At 46.1% G+C, this 21,193-nt stretch overlaps 1 protein-coding gene across 1 annotated transcript in view; it reads left to right on the top strand.

Annotated features, from left to right (window-relative positions):
- The window catches only part of Aatf (apoptosis antagonizing transcription factor), a 93,148-nt gene extending 76,397 nt beyond the window's left edge, over positions 1-16,751 (top strand). The window contains exon 13 of the mRNA NM_053720.1: positions 16,592-16,751. Within this exon, the coding sequence (NP_446172.1) occupies positions 16,592-16,655 (64 nt within the window). The 3' untranslated portion in view covers positions 16,656-16,751. The remainder of the gene's footprint in view (positions 1-16,591) is intronic.
- The last annotated feature ends 4,442 nt before the right edge of the window (positions 16,752-21,193 follow it).

Raw genomic sequence — 21,193 nt, 5'->3', positions numbered from 1 at the left:
GGTCCATTTGTAACCGACAAACTAGACCAAGTCTGATGGTGCTCTGCTGTGAATAGTGTATCTACAACTTCCTCAGATCCCAGGAATCATGGGGAACATGTTTCAACATTAGGACTTGAATCCTATAGAGTAAAAATTTCAAGAAATGCAAATTAAGATGAGTTTTTTTCCCTTTTGCTAGTAACCTGTAGTGATGGCGGTGTGAGGGGTGAACTCTCATGTGTTGTCTTGAATGTGTGACTAGTGAATCCTTTTGGAGAGTCATTGGTGTGTGTGTGTGTGTGTGTGTGTGTGTGTGTGTGTGTGTGTGTGTGTGTGTGTGTGTTTGTAAGGAGCTTTTGTTCTAGGATCTTTATTGCAATATTGTTTATAATTTTGAAAAACGAATAGTCCAAATAGCTCTAGTCCCCAACCATAGGGAACTGGTTAGATAACACTGTGTTGATGAGATTAGTAGCAACCGTTGGGAAGGAAGCAGAGTTGTGTAATATGACATCAGTGGAAAAGAGCCTACTAAACACAGTACTGTAATGCCGTTTCTGACTTGATAAAATAAACAAGTTGAGTCTCCATTATTCAAAATGTTCAGAACCAGAAGATTCAGGAGTTTTCCAGGTTTGGCAATATTTGCATAGACTTTGTTAGTTTCCTCCAGAATGAGAAAATCTAAAATCAAAAAGGTGCCACATGGCCAACTATTTGAGCAGTGTGTTAGGACTCAAAAATTTTCAGCTTTCAGGGGCTGAGTTGCATCGGAATGGTACAGCCTTTCCCTGTATCCTTGAAGGTCAGTTCCCAGCACTGTGACAACAGAACGAAGTGCAGATTTCAGATTTCCATATTGATGCTGCCTGATATGTAGAAGGTAGGGAAAACCCGAAATAGTTGTACTATCATGCAGAGATCTCCAGGACAGTCTGTTAACTGAGGAGAGAAAGTTTGCCGGTATCCCTCATTGTAATTTAAAATATGAAACCGGGGCCTGGAGAGATAGCCTCAGCAGTTAAGAACACTCGTTGCTCTTGTACAGGACAGACCCAGGTTCAGCTCCCAGCGCCATTCTGGTTGCAGCCATTTGTAACTCTATTTCCAGGAAATCCAGTGCCCTCTTCTGAACTCCACAGGTACCAGGCATGTAGTGTGAGCATTCATATAGTTTACATACATACATACATGTAGGCAAAACACCCATAAAATGGAATGAATAAATAAAAATTTAAAATTTACAAACATTAAACAGGCGTACGGTGGCCTTGTGCATCTACACTGCAGTGTGTGCACGTGGGAGAGTGTCTGCTCAGTGATTACCAGTGGAGAAGGGGTGGGGCGACATGGAGTGAAGAGGCCGGTAGTGTTGTAGTTTTCTTGCCTGCCTCTGAGCTAATGTATTCTATGAGAGAACTCATCTGTCCCTTACTAGGAGATAAGAAGCCTTTGATTTATTACGGGGAGTGGAGGGAAGTAAAAGACACTTTTACTGATTTGTGTCTGTAGTACTTGGGTTTTCTCCAGTACGCTTGTATTGCTTTATATCAACAACAAAAAAGCTACTTTCATTTTTGAAATTGTTTGTGAACTATGGTGGCATAGGGAAAGTTCTGATATTCCTCTGTTGACGTATGTAAAGTAAAAGATGGTCTCTCCCCAGTGGTTTCTTCCCTAAACTGACTTCGTGGCACTAGCCCAGCTCTCCTCCCTAACTGTGTTACCACATAGTAGGCCACACAGAACTAACTCCCGGTGCTCTTGAAGTTCTGTCCCCAGAGGCAGCTCGCCCACAGTTGAGTTGACCCAGGTCTGTGGTTGCCCCATCTCTCTGCAGGTGCTCAACGGCTCCAGCTTATTGTTTGCAAAGAGGCCTAAATTAGATTCTACCTAGGTGTTTGGGCCTCTGAGTGCTCACCCTCCACTCCCTTGTCCCTGTCCAGTTTGAAGTCAGTAGATTTGGATTGGTTGAAGCGGACAGAAATGGGAATGTTCTCATTAAAAGAAAGAGCAGAGCTCTTTCACACCGGGTGTTAACACACAAAATGTGGTGTGTGGAAGGGCAGCGGGGCATCCCTGTCTTGTCCCCTGTGGAGTGTTCTTTAGTTAGTTAAATTTTGCTGATACAAATTCTTTTCTCACACTAGGAATTTTTATCTTGAAGTGATCTATTTAAAAAACCTTTTTAAATGCAAAGTAGCCCAGCTGAGTTCTCAGGTAGCCATACTTCCTTCCCCTTGGGAGAGGTTCACTTTGGATTCTAGTTTAAGTGCTTTCAGGGCACTTTTGTTAGTGAAAGTCTTGTGTGACCTTGACATATCCTATGTAAGTGTGACTCCAACTCTGAGGGAGACGCGTGTCTGGTGTATATTTTCCTGAATTAAAAGAATCTTTGTGGGGGTTGGGGATTTAGCTCAGTGGTAGAGCGCTTGCCTAGCATGTGCAAGGCCCTGAGTTCGGTCCCCAGCTCCGAAAAAAAAGAAAAAACAAACAAAAAAAAAAAAAAGAAAAGAAAAAGAATCTTTGTGCCTTTGCACAAGACTTACCATGAGCCTGAAAGCTAGTCCTATTTCACCACACTGCACAGAGCAGCCAGGAGTGAGTGGGCTGAGGAGAGCAGGCATGGGCTGCTCTCTGACTTACAGGCAGAGGTCTTTCTAAGCTGGTATGGACTTTGAGTACCAGAGTTTCCCTCACGTGATGTGAGTACTGACCACAGAGAGTTTACATGGTCAGTAAACCTCCATAACCTTCCTCTGCGGCAGACGACAAGGCACTGAGAGGTGGGGAGATCTGCTGCCTTTTGCTGTCTATGCTAGGCCTTTGGAGGCAGACTTTAAAGGTATGAAGTCGTGTGTGTGTGTGTGTGTGTGTGTGTGTGTGTGTGTGTGTGTGTGTGTATGTGTGTTGCAGGTAGAAGTCTGTCATGTGCCCTCAGGGAGAGCATTGCAAATCTCTGAGACATGCTGAGAAGGGGCCCATGGCTGAACTTCACTAACTCTGGTTTCTGCTCTTGGCAAGGACAAAGGATCTCAACAGGTCTGAGAAAAGTGGCATGGCCATGTTTGCTTCTAGGAGGATCCTCCTTCCAGGTTAACTCCGGCACTGGCCCTTTTAAGTGCAGGTTATTGCATTTTTCTGTGTAACTTCCTTTATTTATTTACAAACATGATGGCAACATTAGCATTTAGAATTATGTGGTTCCATTGCAAAAACAAACAAAAAAACTCCCAACAAATTCTTAGTAGGAACAGCGGCCTCATCCTCTCCCCAGGAATAAAACCTTTCTACATGTGTAAAGCAGCTGGCATTAAACAGAACAAGGAGGGGCCCTCGGTGATGAGTTCTGTGTACTGAACGTATTATTGTCTTACATCTGGAGTTTAAGAAATGTACGAATGTAAGCCTTGTAAATGTAAGTCTTGTAAAGTGCTTTGTCAACATCGCAGCCATGTTGCTCCTGAGGTGCCTTGGTATAATAGGATTTCTACAGCCAATTTGTCTTCGGCTTGCCGTTTTTGTGTATGGGCATGCAGTCTACATTCTATGTGCAGGCATGTTCCCCACTCTCCTGATAGCAGTCCTGTCCCCAGCCCATAGCTAACCCCCACCCCACCCTCACCCCACGCCAATTCTTAGAGCTCTCCTGTCTATTGTGCTGCTTTATTCAATAGACTCGGGCACTGGTCTTGATGGATGCTGTGCTGTAGGTTGCACAGCATTGAGAGCTCATCTGCTCTCGACCCCAGGAAACACTGTCCTTACAGCATTTTCTGCTGTTGGGTAAGAACTTTAGGCAAGAATGGTTAAACTACAGATGTTTTCTCTGAGGCTTCTTATCTCCTAAGAAGACACAGGTTCTTCTGACAGGTGAGACAAGTCTGGGCAGATATGCAACACTGATCTAATCAACAGAACAAGAGCCCTGCTCTAACTGGTGCTACCTTTTACCAGCGTCATTAAGGGCTCCCATTACTCTTTTATTAGCCGCTCCTTCTCTTCCTTATCAGATTGCAGTGCAAACATAACTCACGGCAGTGATTTGATCTCTGTTAAAGAGGATTACAGCTTTGCATTAACTCGGATTGACATAGTTTATAATTCACTTGTTGATACTCTGGAGAGTGTTGCCACACGCCTGACCTCCCTTAGCAGTGCTGAGGGGAAAGGGCCCCCATAGATCATCATTAAAGATGGCGCCCAGCACAGACAGGAGATCCACAGCAGAGAGGACAAAGGAACACTCTCAAGTTCAAGCCTAAGACTTAGTCCAGACTCAAACCTGGGTTGAAAATAAAGCATTACTGTTGTGCCTTTGTTTTTCCTGTTTGGTGCTGTTGGCCTCTCACACTGGAGAATTTGAACTGTCAAATTGAAGTTTGATTCCAAGCAGGAGAGAGTGATAGAGGTGCATCTTCTTAACAGGACTGAGAACATGGAGCAGAGAAATCCTTTAGAGTCTGGTTTTTCATTTCTGCAGCCAGGTTCTCAGTATCTCCTCATAATTTAAGATTCTCTCTCCTCCAAAGGATAGTAGTATTACATGTTTGCTAAAGGGGTTCTAGTTTTTTTTTTTCCTTAAGGATTTGTTTTAAAATTATTAGGAGGTTCTAAATATAGCATCTTACCGACACTGCTTTAATCACAGCTAAAGTGGCTTGCAAGTGTGTAGCTAAGCTTTCACCTTTCTCTTGACTGGTCATCCACACATATCATTAATGTTTCCCATGCTGATCCCCACTGACATCAGATTGCTAGGATGTATAGATCGCTTGTGTTTCTCCTCGACGTCCCTTATTTCTCTGTTTTTCCCACCTAGTTCTGATTAGCAGGGAGATGGCAGTGAGGGACATCATCTCCACCCCGGTGTGATCAACAGTGAATGGCAGAGAGGCAGTGTCCTTGCGCTCACTGAACTCACATCAGACCTGCACCAGCCCTCCCTTATCAGAAGGCAGTGGAATGGTTGACATTATCTACAGTTTGTGACTAAAATACTACGTCGTAGAGTAATTAAATAGCTTGCTCAAGTTAAAAGTTGTGAACTAGAGTGTCCCAGAGTGCAGCTGCTAACCCCTGCTGCTGCTACTGCAGTGTTTGCGGGAATAATGCAGTATCTCGACCAAAGAGAAAATTTTAGCTTGCCTAGAGTAAATCTTTTCTCTTCTCTAAGGGGACATTTTCTGTAGAGGAAAGCTTTGCTTGCTGCCTGTTTACATTTTGGTACAAATCTCTGGATTTCCCAAACCTGCCCTGTGGTTCTTCTGCCTAGTGCTGGTGCAGAGGGTCCAGACCACAGAATAAGCTTCAACTTCCAGTCCCTCACACTCTGCCCATTTGGTCCCACAGTCCTGCTTACACATTCCAGACCTGTCACTTTGTCCCCTTCCTTAGAGTGCTGTTTCCTCTGTAGTAAAAATAATACCTGTGTTTGGAAGAAGATTGGGAAACTGCAAGGAGGACAGAAACGTTCATCAAGTACCCTGCACGTGTGCTCGCTCTTTCTGTCTCTCTCTGTCTCTGTCTCACTCTCTGTGTGTCTCTGTCTCTGTGTGTCTCTGTCTCTGTCTCTCTCTCTCCATTCATTTTGTTTTGTGTGTATTCATGCACACACACCCTGGTATATATGGAGGTCAGAGGACAATTTATGGTTGGTTCTCTCCTTGCAGCATGTGGGACCAAACTCAGTTCATCAGGTCTGAAGCCAGGTGCCTTTACCAGCTGAGCCATCTTAACAGCTCTGCTTTTGTCTTTTACAAAGCATTGTTTTCTGTGTATTTTATGCAGACAAGTACACACATATCTGGATCTTTTTCTAACTTTGTATTGTAAACATTTTGGTGCCCTTGGTATTTTGTTGTTGTTGTTGTTGGTGGTGGTGGTGGTGGTGGTGGTGGTGAACATGCAGTAACAAAATTCATTACAAAGCCTTTTTATTGTGGGACATTTCCACTGCTTTTGCATAGCTGTTCGCATCCATACTGTGTTTGTGTTTGGCAGCCTTCCCTCCCTCCATCACAGGAGCTGTCCCCACATCCTGCAGTTCCCTCAGACTTCTGTTCATGTACTCAGAGCTTTGTTTAATACAGCATGTTGTTCAGTGCTGTCCCTTCTCCCTCGTGTGACCTTCCCACATGACTGTCCCAGAGGCTGCACAGCTCCATACTTCCCTTCCTTGATTCCCTGAAAGCAACCTGTCTTCTTTCCCTATAGAATAAACTGCCTGCTTGCATTCCTATCCTTGGCATCTATTGGAGCAGCATGGTGTCATCCAGTGTGGGACTGCCTCCCAGAGCATACTCCCACGCTCTGCACTGTTCTTCCCTGTGGGCATGTCCTGAGATACAGCTTTTTGAATTTCCTCACCCCTTCTAAGTGGTGGCTCTTTCTCTCTGAACCCTCTTGTCATGTCGGCTCTTCTCTTATGGTATCTATTGCCATAATCAGAGGCTCTTTCTTGCTAAGAACGTTAACTTCTCAGTGTCAGAGTGGCTGTACTCATGCTGTAGTCAAGGTGTTGGCCCCAGAACAGTGGGTTTTAGTTTTGGTTGTAGTCTGCCTGTTTTAAAAGCACTTTTGTAACACAGATATCATTTGCAAGATAGTTTATTTAAGGCCTTCCAAGTCGCTGTCAGCACTTTCAAAGCCAGTGGACTTGGCTCGGGACTCCTGCTCACCTGTGGTGTGGATCTGAGGTGCTCTCTATGTACCTTAGAGTTTCTTTATAAAGTGAGAATAGTCAGTTCTTCTTGTTCACCTTTGCCTTGTTTAGATTGTTTTTAAGATTGATTGATTGATTGATTGATTTAATGTATGTGAGTACACTGTAGCTGTCTTCAGACACACCAGAAGAGGGCATCGGATCCCATTACAGATGGTTGTGAGCCATGTGGTTAATGGGAATTGAACTCAGGAGAGCCATCTCTCCAGCCTGCTTTATTTCTGTTTTTAGAATGAAATGGAGTGCTCCTTTCCATGTTTGTTTCTAGGGAGGACTGTATTAGATATTATTTAAATAAATGGAGTTTGTGTTGTCACACATTTGTGTATGCCCTTGTTGCTTTGCCTAGGTTTGCCCAGTCCGCTCTTCATGCCTACTTAAAGGTAGTATAGCCTCCTTTCCATAGTGCCTATGATGTCTGCTCTTGAGAACAGCCCTATAAGATGGACTCCATGGAAACTCCTTTAGCACACTGTTGTCTTCTCCCACAGCGTCCTACACTTTGTATCTCAGATTGGTTCACTGCCATGTCACTTTCTAAACATGTCCCCATTCTAGACCATTGCACTGCTGGCCACCTCCTGGCCACATTATTCATAGCTTACAGCCACGGTGGAAAAAAATGTTTGGAGATGAGGAGGTTAGATACTGGGGGTCTCTGATACCCAGCCTTTGTTTAGGGGGTGTTTGAGTCACTTTTAGTTGAATGAACCTAGGGGAAAGATCCAAAACCACTAATTTTTCTCCTACTTCTTAAATTTTATATTCTTTTGGTTTTTCTCTTGGCCATCTTGACTGTGGTTTTTATACCAGGTTGGGTTCTGGTGACCTTCCACAGACTGCTGGTTATTGTAGAAGCAGGCGCTGATGACCAGTAAACACTGTGGTTGCTTTTAGAATTGTCTCATGTAAGAAGAACACAGGTAGAATGCATTTGTTTATATCACTGAAGGCAAAATAAACCTGGTCAGCTCCTGTTGTTTTTATGTTGGCATGAAAGGAAGCACAAGAAAAGGGTCGTCCATGTCCAGGAAGGTGTCAGTATGCATTCCTGGGATGCGGCCCTGAGTGAGCCAAGCCACACCTTGTGTTCTATCCATGGCACCCTCTGGGAAGAGAGCACTTAATAAACATTAACTCACTTTAGCCTCTGGGCTCTGCCACTTAAAAGGTAAATAAAGCTGAAGGTTCTTTCTTCTCCAATACAGATGAGGAGCACCAGCCAGGGAGGGAAATGGCTTGAGCAGACGCTGGCTAGATGGGGCCATGGTGTTGTCCTGGACAGTTCTCCTTTCTGCTTCTTAGGGCGGTGGGGGCTGGGCCTTTGTGTGGAGTGAAGTGCTGCAAAGACGAGCAATTGTTCTTCGATGCTTTGTGCTCTTTTATAAGAAAGGAGAAATCAATACACATTTTCTCATACACACACGGCAGCCGTTTGCTTCTCCCGCAGCTCGATCCGGCAGCAGGAGATACAGCTATGCAAGCCAGCAGGACACAGCAGCTTCCAAGGGAAGACATGAAAATTCCTCATTCTACACTTAGCACTCAAGCTCCCTAAAGCTAGTCATATAACCGACTGAGGCCAGCACTTGGCTGACTGCAGGTTGGTCCGGCTGGAGTGGGAAGACAGCATGCTGTAGGGTAGAGGGTTCTTTGGATGTGCTCTGATAGGATGTGTTCCTGGCATAGACTCTCTTCAGAGTCTGGTTTATGAAGAAGAAGTTCTTTGAGGGATACGTTAGGAAATAAGATGAAGGCAGTGATTTGTATCGTCTCCAGCTGTATCTGTATCGTGCAGACAGCTGTAGCTCGGGGCATGGTCGTTGATGCCATAGTGTCAGTGTCAGTAGTGCTCTGGAGGCTGCAGCTAGAATCACTGTAAGTTCAGTGACTTGATAGTAAGGCCAGCCTGAGCTACATAAGAAGTTCCAAGACAGTTTGGACCACACAGTGGTGATCCTTTCTCAAGTTAGTCCTTTTACTATGATTTTGAAAGATGTGATTGGTATCTGCAGTTCGGTGTCAGTTGCAGCCACTAAACAGTTTAGCACAGCATGCGCGTGGTGGAAGTTTCCATAGGTTCAGTTAACAGAAGGGCTTGGCATGGAGGAGGAATGCAGTTGATCTGTCCAGGTCAGTGGCTCTGGAGACTGAGGATCCTTCACACAGAAGAGACATGGTTAGCCAGTTTCTGCATGTCCCACCCCTTGGAAGTTGAGGTTCAGTGGAGTGAGACCTGTACCCTGTGCCTTGGGCCCCAGTGCTGGTGTGATCACCCTGGTGTGAATGCCAGTGTGCCCGGGCACCAGCCTCTCCTTCCCTGACACCCAGGAAGTGAGTTGCATCTAAGCGGTGAAGCATCCCTGGCTTACCGTAGGAGCCATCGAAGGGCTAGCTGTTTGAACAGGAGCTTCATCTTCCTGAAGCCAGCAGTCATGAGACTATAAACAGAACAGTGGCCAGCTCTATTGCCAGGGCCATGGTGGCCTGACGTTAATATTAAACATCCCCAGCAAGGCAGAGTGCCCTGTGCCCGGCTCCAGAATAAAAATAAATAAAAATAAGAGGAAACCTTGATAAAAACAGTGAGGGGATTTGTTGTCTGTCCTCTGTGAGGCCATTTGTCTCTCTCACATCAAATCTGTTATAAAACAGTCAAATTGTGAAAGTAGAAGTCATCCCAGGAATGTGGAATATGAGCACACAGGAGCAGCAAGGAGCAGGTCTCCTTTTGTCTGAAGATACCCCACCCCAGCAAATCTAATAAGGTAAATTATTTTCTTTAAAAGGATATGAAAGACCAGTCTAGTAGGAGGAATAGTAGAAGTTCTGGGTATTTTTTTTTTTTTTTTGTCTTTGTTAATGTTGAGTGAATTTATAACTGGCATGTAAGGAGAAAGCCTTTACAAATTTCCACCTCATCCCTCTTCCCTCCTCTCCTTTCCCCAGATTTTCAGGTCCTTTGTTTGGGGCCTGAACCTGCTTCTTTAAACATTTATAAATCCTGAGTCTGTCTGATCTTTAGGTGACAGGCCAGAGGCCGCGTCACCAGCTGTAATTTAGAGTTGTGGGGACAAAGGCATTTGCAGGGGTTTGAAGGACCCAGTTCTGACCTGACTGAAGGAGCACATTGGAACAGCCCTCCTCAAGTCTCCTTCAAGCTCTGGGAGGATGGTGATGAGAGCAGACAGCCTGGGTAATTTATGGGCTCCTGGTCTCCTTTGAAATGAGTCGTATACTGCCACCTTGTGGTGAATTGGCATATTTGCAGTTTGCTGTCTGGGATCATTTTGTATCCAAACCCTGATGATTAGTGATACTAGAGAGATTCTCTGGATCATTTAGGACTTTGTCAGCCTGGTCCCATCAGATAGTTCTTAGGAATTTTTTAAGGGAAAAAAAGACATGCAGAAGTTGGTCTTCTGTGGGAGGCTGCCTCATTCTTTTTGCTATTCCCTTTGTTTTATGGTATGTGGTACTCTGCGTCTGTGTCTGTATGCCTTCATTTCTGGTTTGGGTTTGGCTTGCTACAAAACCTGGAGAGATCAGAAAGGAAGTGTTTGGGCCACTTTCATTAGTAGGAGAAAGGGGAAGTCTGTATTGACTTCCTTAGCTGTGCACAGGAGTCATACATGAGCTTTCTGCCCCGTGAGTTAGTTGTGTTGTTGAGAGCCAACTGTGAGGTGTCAAGACAGCCAGTTGCTCGTCATACCTGTGTGAAGGAGACACTGCTCTGTGCTCTAGAGATAGCATTTATGGAGGATGCAGTAGTCTGACTGCTGAGGAAGCTGCCATTTTCTCAGGCCAAGATGGGAACGAGCTCTGACACCAGGTTGCACCCTTTATTCACCATTACAGCTGCTCCTGCTGTGCTTACTTTTCCTGTGTGGGTATTTAAGACAGCACGTTGTTGTCTTTTGATCTTATGTATCTCTAGAAAGAAGACGTCGTGCATATCTGTTGCCCCTGGCTTACTCTGCTTTCTGATAGAATGCAGATTTACTGGAAGGGAATCCTTTATTTCGTTCTATTGGCACATGCCAGGTGCTAATTGGAAAGCACCTTCCAGTAGGTATTTCCAACATCAGAGCCTGTGGATAGATAGAACAGAAGAGATTGGAACTCTGAAGGTAGGGGATGTCTGTGTTCAGAATGTAGGAGGCTAGTCCAAATGTGGCTCAGTGTTACAGCGCTTGCCTGAGATACAAAAGGACCTGGATGTGCTCCTGGGATACACACCCAAGTGTGCAATGCAGTCCTCCGTACCCACTGACCTGTCTGGACTACACCAGCAATGCTATATTGGCACAGAAGGTCTGAGGGCCTTCCTTAGAAGTCTTGGGCTTCGCAGATTTCCAGGAAGATTTGCAGAGGCAGTGGAGAGAGCTGAGGGTCTGAAGCTGGTCAGCCTGCCATGAGGCACAGGCGTCCACCTTGCTTCTGTCCTGGCTCTGGGGACGAGGCCAGTGGGTTAGTCATAGAATGGCAGAGTTCAATCCCTATGGGTCTCAGTCTCTTAGGCCGAATAGTTGTCTGGACAGGTGACTGAACTTGGTTGCCTTTCTAATCTGACTTCTGGTATTCCCTGGTGTTGTTGTTGTTGTTGTTGTTTAATTGCTTTTATTTTTTAGGATTTAAAAATGTGTATGAAATAAAAACATGAACCTGCACGTGTGAGTGCAGGTGCCCACCAAGGCCAGAAAAGAGTGGAAGGTCGCTGAAGCAGGATTTATAGGCAGTTGTGAGCCACCCAGAGTGCGTGCTAGAAACTAAGGTTGGATTGTCTGCGAGAGCCTATGCACTCTGAAGAGCCAGCCCGTGCCTCCAGCCTCCTGTTGTGTCTTTGTGATGCTCAACAGTAGCTAGTGAAGCTCAGGCTGGCATTCAAAACTTAACTAATCTATCATACTGTGTGCTGTATTCGAGGCCAGGATTACCCATGTCTGTGTGTGTTTATAAGCTTACATAAGTACTAAGTAAACTGTCTTCAGAACACAAAAATGAAGGTGTGGTCAGTGACGCTGAGTTTGGTCAGGGTAGCAGGCACAGTACGCTTGCTTGTCTACATAAGCAACCAGTGCGCCTGTCTGCACAAGCAGTCCCCACTTTGTCTACTTGGAGCCTTCTTGCAAGGTGTTGAACTTGATCTGGACTTTGCTCAGCATGACACTGGTGGGGTTAAAATTGCTAGTCTTCTGCCTGTGTGCCCTCAGTGTCCCTGCTTCTTGAATGTGTGTGGAGGGTCACAGGCCACCACACAGTAGTGTGCAGTGTAGGTCTGCTCTGTGCAGAGGAGGCAGAGAGCAGACAGGAACGGTGGTCAGGGTGCGCTCTAAATGTGTCATGGTATTTAGGGTTGTCAGGCCCTGGAGAAGCAACAAATGAACCACTTTCAGATTAATCTAAGGCAATTGTGCTCATAGATTTGGAACTGTCTTTCCCTCCCTCCCTTCCTTCCTCCCCACCTCCCTCCCTCCCTCCCTCTCTATTTTAGACAGGCTCTTGCTCTATAGCCCAGGCTGGCCTACAGCCCACTTGCCCCAGCCTCCCAAGTGCTGAGATCACAGGATGTGCACTGTGCCTGGCTCACATTATGCCCTCGCTCAGACTATTCTGTGGGAGGTACATTCGGAAGACATGAGGCTCTCACTTATAGAGACTTTGATGTAGTTTCACATGGTGGACAGGTTTTTCTGGGGAACTGTGGGTCAGCTGCTTTCTTTGTGCTGCCCACAAGAGCAGCCAGGTATGGCAGGGGGGTTGGGGGGTTGGGGCGCTTTGGCTTGGGGTTTCCAGGACAGAGTAGGAGGAGCATGGTCTTCCAGAAAGCAGATAGGAGAATTCAGAGCCAGATGCCGCAAGCTACTGACCTAGCAAATTGAAAGCCCCGCACAGGCCATTTGCAGGTTTAATAAGCTGCGTTCTACTATTTGCCCAAATAGCATGAAAGACAATGATGTGTGCTGCAGTCCTGTGAGGAGCGCACACCATGCACTAAAGCCATGTAAATCCTCAGCCACCAGTGCCTTTTGCAATGTCTCAGCACGCTGAGCGTCGTCTTCCTTTAGAACACACACAGTGAGACACACCCTTGCTCACACTTGCACATGTGCATGTGCACTCTGTCTTTATGGAAAATGGCCGCTACCGCATGACCATTTTTTTCCAGAAACAGGGTTTATGATAATATAGTAAAAATATTAAATTAGAAAATGCCTCACTAAGGGTTATAAAACCTTACTACACTAGAGATAGGTAATTATCCCCTCTGCAGCCTAAATGACAGTTTAAAAGAAATAAAAATGTTCATGCTCATTACTTGCTTTTGTACGTTGTAATAAAGGGTGAGTTAAATTTTAATTCAAGGAAGAGCTCCTGCCATCGACCCTCCACCCCGGGTCCAAGTCCCAGTAATTACTCTGCAGCCCATTCTTTGTCATTTCAACATTCATCCGTGTTATACAGTGGGCATTGCCACTGGCCATTGAGAGCAAGGGTGTGGAGATAAGGCAGAGAGGTGATTCAGACCACAGACCCTCATCTTCACTCAGATGGGTCAGGAGCACGAGTCTGTGTTTGAAACAATATCTCCCTGGGTTCACTGTGCAGAGCCTTACCGGGACACCACTGGAGGACTAGAGGGGACAAGGTGGCCGACTCCACTGTCTCACTTCTGGTGTCCTTTCTTTACAACTCCCACAAGTTGTCCTTTGTCCTCCACATGTGACCAGGCATGAACACATAATAATAAAACAAATAAAAAAATGCCACCCCGGCATACATTGCATGGCACTTAAATATGTGGTGAGCGCCGGGCTTGTGTTGCTCTTCTTGCAGGGTTGGGCTCTGGCTTTGCCTCGGTCATTGACTGTGTTCAGGGTCCAGATGACTGGGACTCTGGGTATTGGGGAGGGGGAGGTAACTGCTGTAGGCAAGGAGTGGTGCTCTGGGGGGGATCTCCAGGAAGGGTTCTCTGGGTGTCTCTAGAGCTGGAGTGGAAGGCATGGGAAGGAAGGGAGGGAGGAGTCACCCATGTTCCTGGAAGAGGTCATTCCAGCTGCCACAGCAGCTCTCTATTGTATTTTAAGGACAGAGGTGACTCAATCTCCCAGGTTACTTTGCTACAAGCAGCTGCATATGTTTGTCAGTTTTGCGCACTGAGTGTGAAGTGATGTTCTTTTAAAATACAGGTTCAGCATTTCACTCTACTTCTGACATGGAAACCCTCAGTGGACAGTAACTGCTGCCTTTGGCCCATGCACTGTGCTGCCATTGTGGGGCACAGGGGCAATGATGGCTCTTGGTACAGGACAGCAGGGCGAGGCTAGGAAGATTAAATTGTGCCGTACCCTGCATCTCTCCCCGGCCAGCATCTCCTTGAGCTCACACTGTCCTTTTTTGTCATGGCGGCTCTCTCCTTGTTTAATTTTGTTAGTTGAAATGGCCCGAGAGGCTGTGTCGGGAAATAGGTTACAGTTCAGGAGTGAGGGTGGGCGGGGCTGCTGGGGGATCCTGAGGGAGGGCAGTGTGTGGGGTCCATTTGCATCTGGGGTGAGGCCTTCCACCTTTGTAGGGCTGGGCAGATGCTTGGAGCTAGGGACAATGGGAATGTGTGGGGTTAGGGCTGGTTGGCAGTTTAGGGTCACTTCCAGCAAATTGTTGTGACTATAAAATGCCTGTAATAAATACTCTGTTTTCTGTCCACAGTTTCTCTGCCTGTGCATTGGTCCCCATGTGACAGTGCTAGCTTCTGCCATTTAGCTTCCCCTCCCTGCCTGTTGTTGCTGTGACACATACCAAGAGCTGGGGTTCCCATGAGGATGAGTGCTGAAAAGCTGAGCCACCATCATGGCACAGGCCTGTAAGCCCAGCACTGATGGCAAAGGCAGGGAGGCTGTAAGTCAAAGCCAAAGAGAACCTATTAGAGCAAGACAAGTCAAGAACAGTTGCAAAGATGGCTTCTGTCACATCAGGGTGGCTGCTAGGAGTTCTCAGACAGCAAGAACACCTTCAGAAACCCACTTCCTTAACACGATAGCAGGCTAAGGGCTAGATCTGAAGGTGTCAGTCTATGGCGTTCCTCTGAGATGTGGACAGAGCACATGTGGACCCTTGCCTCAGGTGTGGCCTCAGGCCTGTCTCCTGGATCTCAGGGACTCTTACCTTGTGGGTCTGGCCTGTTGGTACTGTGAGCCTCCTCCTACTGCAGGGCCGCTCTGCTTCCCGTCCAGGGAAGAGTGTTCTAGAGCCTGGTCCTCCTGACTGATGGGCAGCTTCCGTTGGCTCACGCCCTTTGCCATTTCCTAGGCTGAGCAATGGGTCACAGATGTGACAGCAGTGTAAGTTGTGGTAATGATTTTCTATATTTCTAAGACATTTAATTCTTATGTGTGTGTGAGTTTATGCCTGAGGAGGGCCTCAGATCCCTGCCTCTAGAATCACAGTGGTTGTGAGCTGCCTGTCGTAGCTGCAGGAGAACAAACGCTGCTTTTTTTGTTTTTGCTTTGTTTTGTTTTGTTTTTTTGTTTGTTTTTTTGAAGAGTAGCAAGTGCTCTTAACCCCCAAGCCATCTCTCCAGTTCATCATTGTATTTTTAAAGTCCAATGCTGTAGAGTTGGGCATAGTGGTGCATACCTGTAATACCAGCACTCGAAGGGCAGAGGCAGTAGGACCCAGCATATGAAGCCAATGTCAAAAATAGGGAGACCTTAAAAACACAGTAAGATGGGGAAGGGGAACCCAGCTGATACAGCACTGGCTGTACAAAGAAGGGCCTGTGTTTGACCTTCGCACCCACATAAAAAGCTGGGTAAGGGTACATACTTATAACCCAGTACTGGAGAGGGGGAGCCAGGAGGATCCCTAGAGTGTTGGTCAGCTAGCCATAGCCAGAGAGAAGCCCTGACACAAAATGGACAGCTCCTAAAGAAAGCTCCCACCCCATCCCCACTCAACTCATTTTATTCCATTGCTGTGTGGTGTATGAATCATGACTTATGCACACTTAGGTATCCAGGTTCATACATACAGAGGTCTCAGGAGGACATACAGAGGTCTCAGGAGGACATACAGAGGTCTCAGGAGGACATACAGGGTCTCAGGAGGATGCCAGGCTTCTTCCTCTTGCTGAACCAAGAGTGCACGGTTTTCCAGCAAGCCCCAGTGGCCCTCCCGTCTCCATGCTAGCCCCCCACACTGAGGTCATTGAATGCATGGGTATACTTGGCTTTTCACCTGGGCACTGCTGTCTGAATGCAGGCTTGTATAGACAGCATTTTACTCAGAAAACCATCTCCTCAGCCCAGTAATGTTAATTTTTAAAATCCAACTTTAAAAATAAATTAGTCAATTAAACTATTTCTTAGACTGAGATGAGAGCAAGGGTGTGGGGGAGGGGAGGAGCCCCGTTCTCCTCTGAAGCCCCTCACACATGATCGTAATTGGGATCTTGTTGCTGGGTCATTTCCATTGTTTTTCAAGTACTGCCAAGTCCCAGAAAATGTATGAAAACTAAATTATATCCCCTACATCCCATGTCTGATTGAATCCTCTCGTTGCTTGCCAGTCTCATATATCCTATTAAAATATTCAATCTTGTTTTCTTACTTGAAGAGCCTGTCTGTAAAGGGCAAACTTATAGAAAACTCATTCCCTGGAGACAGGGTATCCAGCCACCCTGGACTATTTACATATTTCACTATGTGATTGGCTGCTTCTGGGTTTCTTCCTTCCCTTGTATTTGTGAAGAAGTGCTCCGAGATGTGGTTCTTAATTACATGGCTGTGTTTTCAATTGAAGAAACAGATGAAGGTATTTCCCAGCTTCTTGGTTCATTTTTAACCTTGAAAAGTTAAGCAGTGTTAACCAGTTTGCTTTATTTCCTAGGACCGAGTTGTATCGATCTCTTTTCGGCCAGCTCAACCGTCTGGACGCAGACCATGGGCAGTGACATTAGCATCCTCTCACGCTAACCTCTCACAGGACCCACCTGCTGCTTCCATTAAAATGGTCGAAACTACAATAAATCTTTTTTTAAAAAAAAAAATCTGTTGTCACTGTCGTCATTGTGAGTTCTTGAGCTAGAGGAGGTGTTTAGAGTTAACCTGCTGAAAGGATTTGTGTTTTCTAGTTATCGTCTCCTCGTACACTGTAAGACTTCGTTTCTTGTCCATTCATCCCTGAAAGCACATTCGGGTTGTTTCCACCTCTGGAGTTGGGAGGGAGTTAACTGTGGGGTCAGCTGACCTTCGCCTGCTGATCTCCAGTCCCTTCCTCCCGTGTGTGTGTGTGTGTGTGTGTGTGTGTGTGTGTGTGTGTGTGTGTGTGTGTGTGTGTGTGGTGTGTGGTTTTAATTTGCACTTCTCTATATCAGTAGTGTCCCCGTTCTCTAGTAAACTTCTTGGCTGTTTGTATGTCTTATTTTGAGAAATCTTTTCAATATGGATGTTTGTTCTAAAAATGGATGGATGGAGAAGTTTGGTAATGTGTGCACAGAGGAATTCCATTCGGCCTTAAGCCAGGAAAGGATTCTGTCCTTTGTGACAGCATGGATAAGCCCAGAGGACACTGCTAAGTGAAATAAGCCAGGAGCACAAAGACAAGACTCTCATTTGTAAACAAAGTGGGAAGCAGTCAGCTCCCCAGTGAGGAGGAGGATGTGGCTGCCAGCGGCTGGGCGGGAATGGATGAGGATGGGGAGTTGCTGGCCATGGGGTGTAGAGAGTTGTCCTGGCTGGAGGAGGGAGCTTTGAGGACCAGAATGATATAGGGAATAAATTCCAGATGTCTCACCATAAAAAAAAATGGTCTGCGTGGTACTGCACCTGTTCAAAGGCTCAGTTCAGCCACTTCATGCCATGCACATCTAGAATGTCGCTCTTTAGACCATGAATATATACAGTTAGGATTTTCAATAAAAACTAATGGTTTGGAGCAGAAGGTGTAGGTCATTGGTAGACACTTGCCCAGCATGCAGAGGCCTCCAGTTCCATCTCTAGCACTGAAAGCCAAAGGCTAACTGTTAAATCCATGAAAGAAATGCCTGAACTGCTTTGGGTAGATGAGGACTAACTTAGCAAGACCAGAGCCCACAGATGGGCTAGGATGAGCTAACCCTGATTTCTCCCAACAGAGACGGGTGGATCTTTGACTTTCATCTATAGTCTCATCTACAAAGTGAGTTCCAGGACAGCCAGGGCTTTTTAGAAAGGCCCTGTCTCAAAAGAAAGATTGTCCAGGCCCTCCTCAGCTGGTGTAATCCAGCAGGAGGAGGTGGTACACTTGTTTTTCATCCAAAGGTCAAACGCTAGAAATTAAATCCCCATAAGGGGGATGCATTAGCTTGCTGTGGTCAGTATGCATCAGATGGTCCTACATACGAAGTGTCGGCATCTCGGGGCAGCGCACGGTGGTTTTTTGCTCCAGTTTTTCATGCAGAGCAATGGAGTGAGAGCAGAGATAAAGGCCGCAGACAGCTAGGTGCAGCTTTAACTCAAAACCAGACATTTTTAAAGTCAGATCTTGATAGTGTTCTGTTAAAACTCAGAAATGATGTTTCTTGCCTGGGAATCCTGTGTGTGTTGGGGGCAGTGGGTACCACAGTGGAATTTCCTGGAGAGCAAGCAGCGCTCTCCAAGTCTTCTTACTCATTGTGCCCACACACACCGATCCCAAGCTAGGCCTGCCTGTTACAGAAATGACTCAATTTACACTGTCCCTAGTCATTCAAAGGACAAGTCAACAGAAGCCAGTGGGTCTTCCCAAATGATCACTTGAAAATATGAAACATCCCAGACAGTCCCATCCCAGGGTCAGAGCTGACGCTCATAGAACAGTGTGGCGATGAGCGTGGGGAGCATTGAGGAGGCCAATGGAACCCAGAAAGACGGGTGACCCGAGGAGGAAGACATGGACAGGTAACTCAGTATCTGGAGCCCAGCAAGTTCAACTAAAATGAGTTACAGACAGGAGAGATGAAAAGGAGGGGACGAGGATTCTCACTAAAGGGGGATGTGCATTTTAAAATGCAGAAGACCACCCTCCCTCCAGCCAGGAATAAATTGGAAACTATTTTAATTGACATGGATCCTGCAGTTCCGCTGCTTCTAGAAAGATGGATTAGTTGATAGATTTGCATTTTAATAAAACTAATACTTTACATTTGGAAGCTGATGTTGACTTTGAAATGAGAAGTTATCGAGAGTTCCTATCCGGAGCCCTCTGCAGTAGTGACTGGAATGGCCTTTTTGTGTGGGGTTTGTTGGTCTAATTTTTGCCCAACCTACACACATTACACTCAAGTCTTATTCTTCGCTCTCTCCAGCAGGATGGTGAGGCAATGACAGCTCACCAGAGGCAGATGCAGCATCTGCCAGCACAAGGTGGCAGGCATCACATCACGGACAGCTCAGAAGAACGCGATGGCGGTGGTGGCGGCAGCAGACAAAGAGGTAGGGCCAGCTTCTTGCTTTATTTTTAGATTAAAAAAAGAGAGAGAGACATTTGTCATTCCATTACCCAAGAGTAACAGTTCCAGCCCCATAAGGTAGCACAGGCCAGAAGCAGAGGAATTACAAGTTTAAGGCTAATCTGGTCTAAACCGGTTTAGTGATGATGACTATATGTTTATTAATAATTAATAATTATTGTTAGATTCAGTGAAGAGCTTCTCTGTCCTTTCCATGGGTCGGCATACACTTCTCCAGTAACCATGATCCTCAGTGGGAGTGGTGTTAGTTGGAAGTTGGTGTTCTGGGATGTAACCCAGGACTCTGAGTGTGCTAGACACTCGTCCACCACTGAGCTGCTCCCTGTGTCCCATACTTAATTTTGTTTTGTTTTACTGGATTGTTTAATTATGTTTTCATTTGCAGCTGGGTAGTGGTGGCGCATACCTTTAATCCCAGCACTTGGCAGGCGGAGCCAGGCTGATCTCTGAGTTCAAGACCAGCCTGGTCTACAGATCAAATTCCTAGACAGCCAAGGCTACACAGAAAGACCATGTCTTTAAAAGAAAAATTTTTTATTTGCACTTTTAAAAACAATAAAAACCTTGGGGCTGGGGTGCAGCTCATGGGTGGGGGGTGGTGCTCCGCATGCAAGAGACTCAATCTCAAGCAATAAACCATAAAACCAAGCACCTACATGGCCACATGTGCCACCTCCTATCATGCAGTGCCACAAAACACACAGGCACCCCAGTGACAGCCACTGGCTACACGTTCCGCACGTCCTGGAAAAGCTGGTGTCTGTTGTATGCACATCAGGTGGAGCCTGCTCAGTAGCGGTTCCCTTTGCAGCCGTGGAGATTCACCAGGTCCTCCTCGGACGTGTTCTAGACTACATGTCTACATGTGTCTACACTGCACCCACGAGGCTCACAACTGTAGCTCCAGTTCCAGAGACGCTGACGCCCTCTCCTGACTTCTCAGTACCCAACATGTATGTAGTACACAGATATATTTAGAGGCAAAACAAAAAAAAAATTAATTTTAAACAACAACAACAACAAAAAAAGAGTAGTACCTAAGGGGTTGGGGATTTAACTCAGTGGTAGAGCGCTTGCCTAGCAAGCGCAAGGCCCTGGGTTCGGTCCCCAGCTCCGGGGGGAAAAAAAGAAAAGAAAAGAAAAAAAAAAAAAAAAAGAGTAGTACCTAAGGGGTGGGCCAGAGTCTGGCATCTGCCACGAGTCTGTAACTCCAGGGATGTAATGTCCCCTTCTTGCCTTTGCAGGCATCTACATATGCGCGCGCGCACACACACACACACACACACACACACACACACACACACAAATAAATAAAGTAAAATTAAACCATTAAAAACAATAATCAATATGTCTGGTCATAGCTCAGTGGTAGCGTTAGTGCTTATAAGTCCCGGAGTTCGATTCCAGTTCCAAGAGGAAAAAGGCAGTATATCCTTTTGTTCTATGTGGACTGTCTGTATCCAAGTGTATTTGTCAAAAGAAGTCATATATGAAAAAGTTCAACATTAATCAAGGAAGTGCAAGCCACATCAGAAACTGCAGAGATGCATTCCTGTAATCCCAGCACCCAGGAGCTGAGGCAGGAGGACTCCTGGGTGTTTGTGACCACCCTAGAAAGACATAGAAAGACTCTTGTCTCACAAAAACAAACAAGAACAAAACAAAAACAGCTCAACCAACCACATAGCACAGAGGCAGGGGATCACTCCAAATGGGAAAACAACCTGCTATATAGAGAACGTTCCAGTAAACTAGGAAGACCTTATCTTAAAAAATAAAAATGTGGGGCTGGGGATTTGGCTCAGTGGTAGAGCGCTTGCCTAGGAAGCGCAAGGCCCTGGGTTCGGTCCCCCCGGAAAAAAAATAAATAAATAAAAATGTGGGCTGGAGAGATGGCTCAGTGGTTAAGAGCACTGACTGCTCTTCCAGAGGTCCTGAGTTCAATTCCCAGCAACCACATGGTGGCTCACAACCATCTGTAATGGGATCTGGTGTGTCTG

Source organism: Rattus norvegicus, chromosome 10 (assembly GCF_021556685.1).
Source record: "Rattus norvegicus strain SHRSP/BbbUtx chromosome 10, alternate assembly SHRSP_T2T, whole genome shotgun sequence".
Lineage (NCBI taxonomy): Eukaryota > Metazoa > Chordata > Mammalia > Rodentia > Muridae > Rattus > Rattus norvegicus.
The sequence above is the reverse complement of the archived record's forward strand: the minus strand, read 5'-3'. Positions and strand labels throughout refer to the sequence as shown.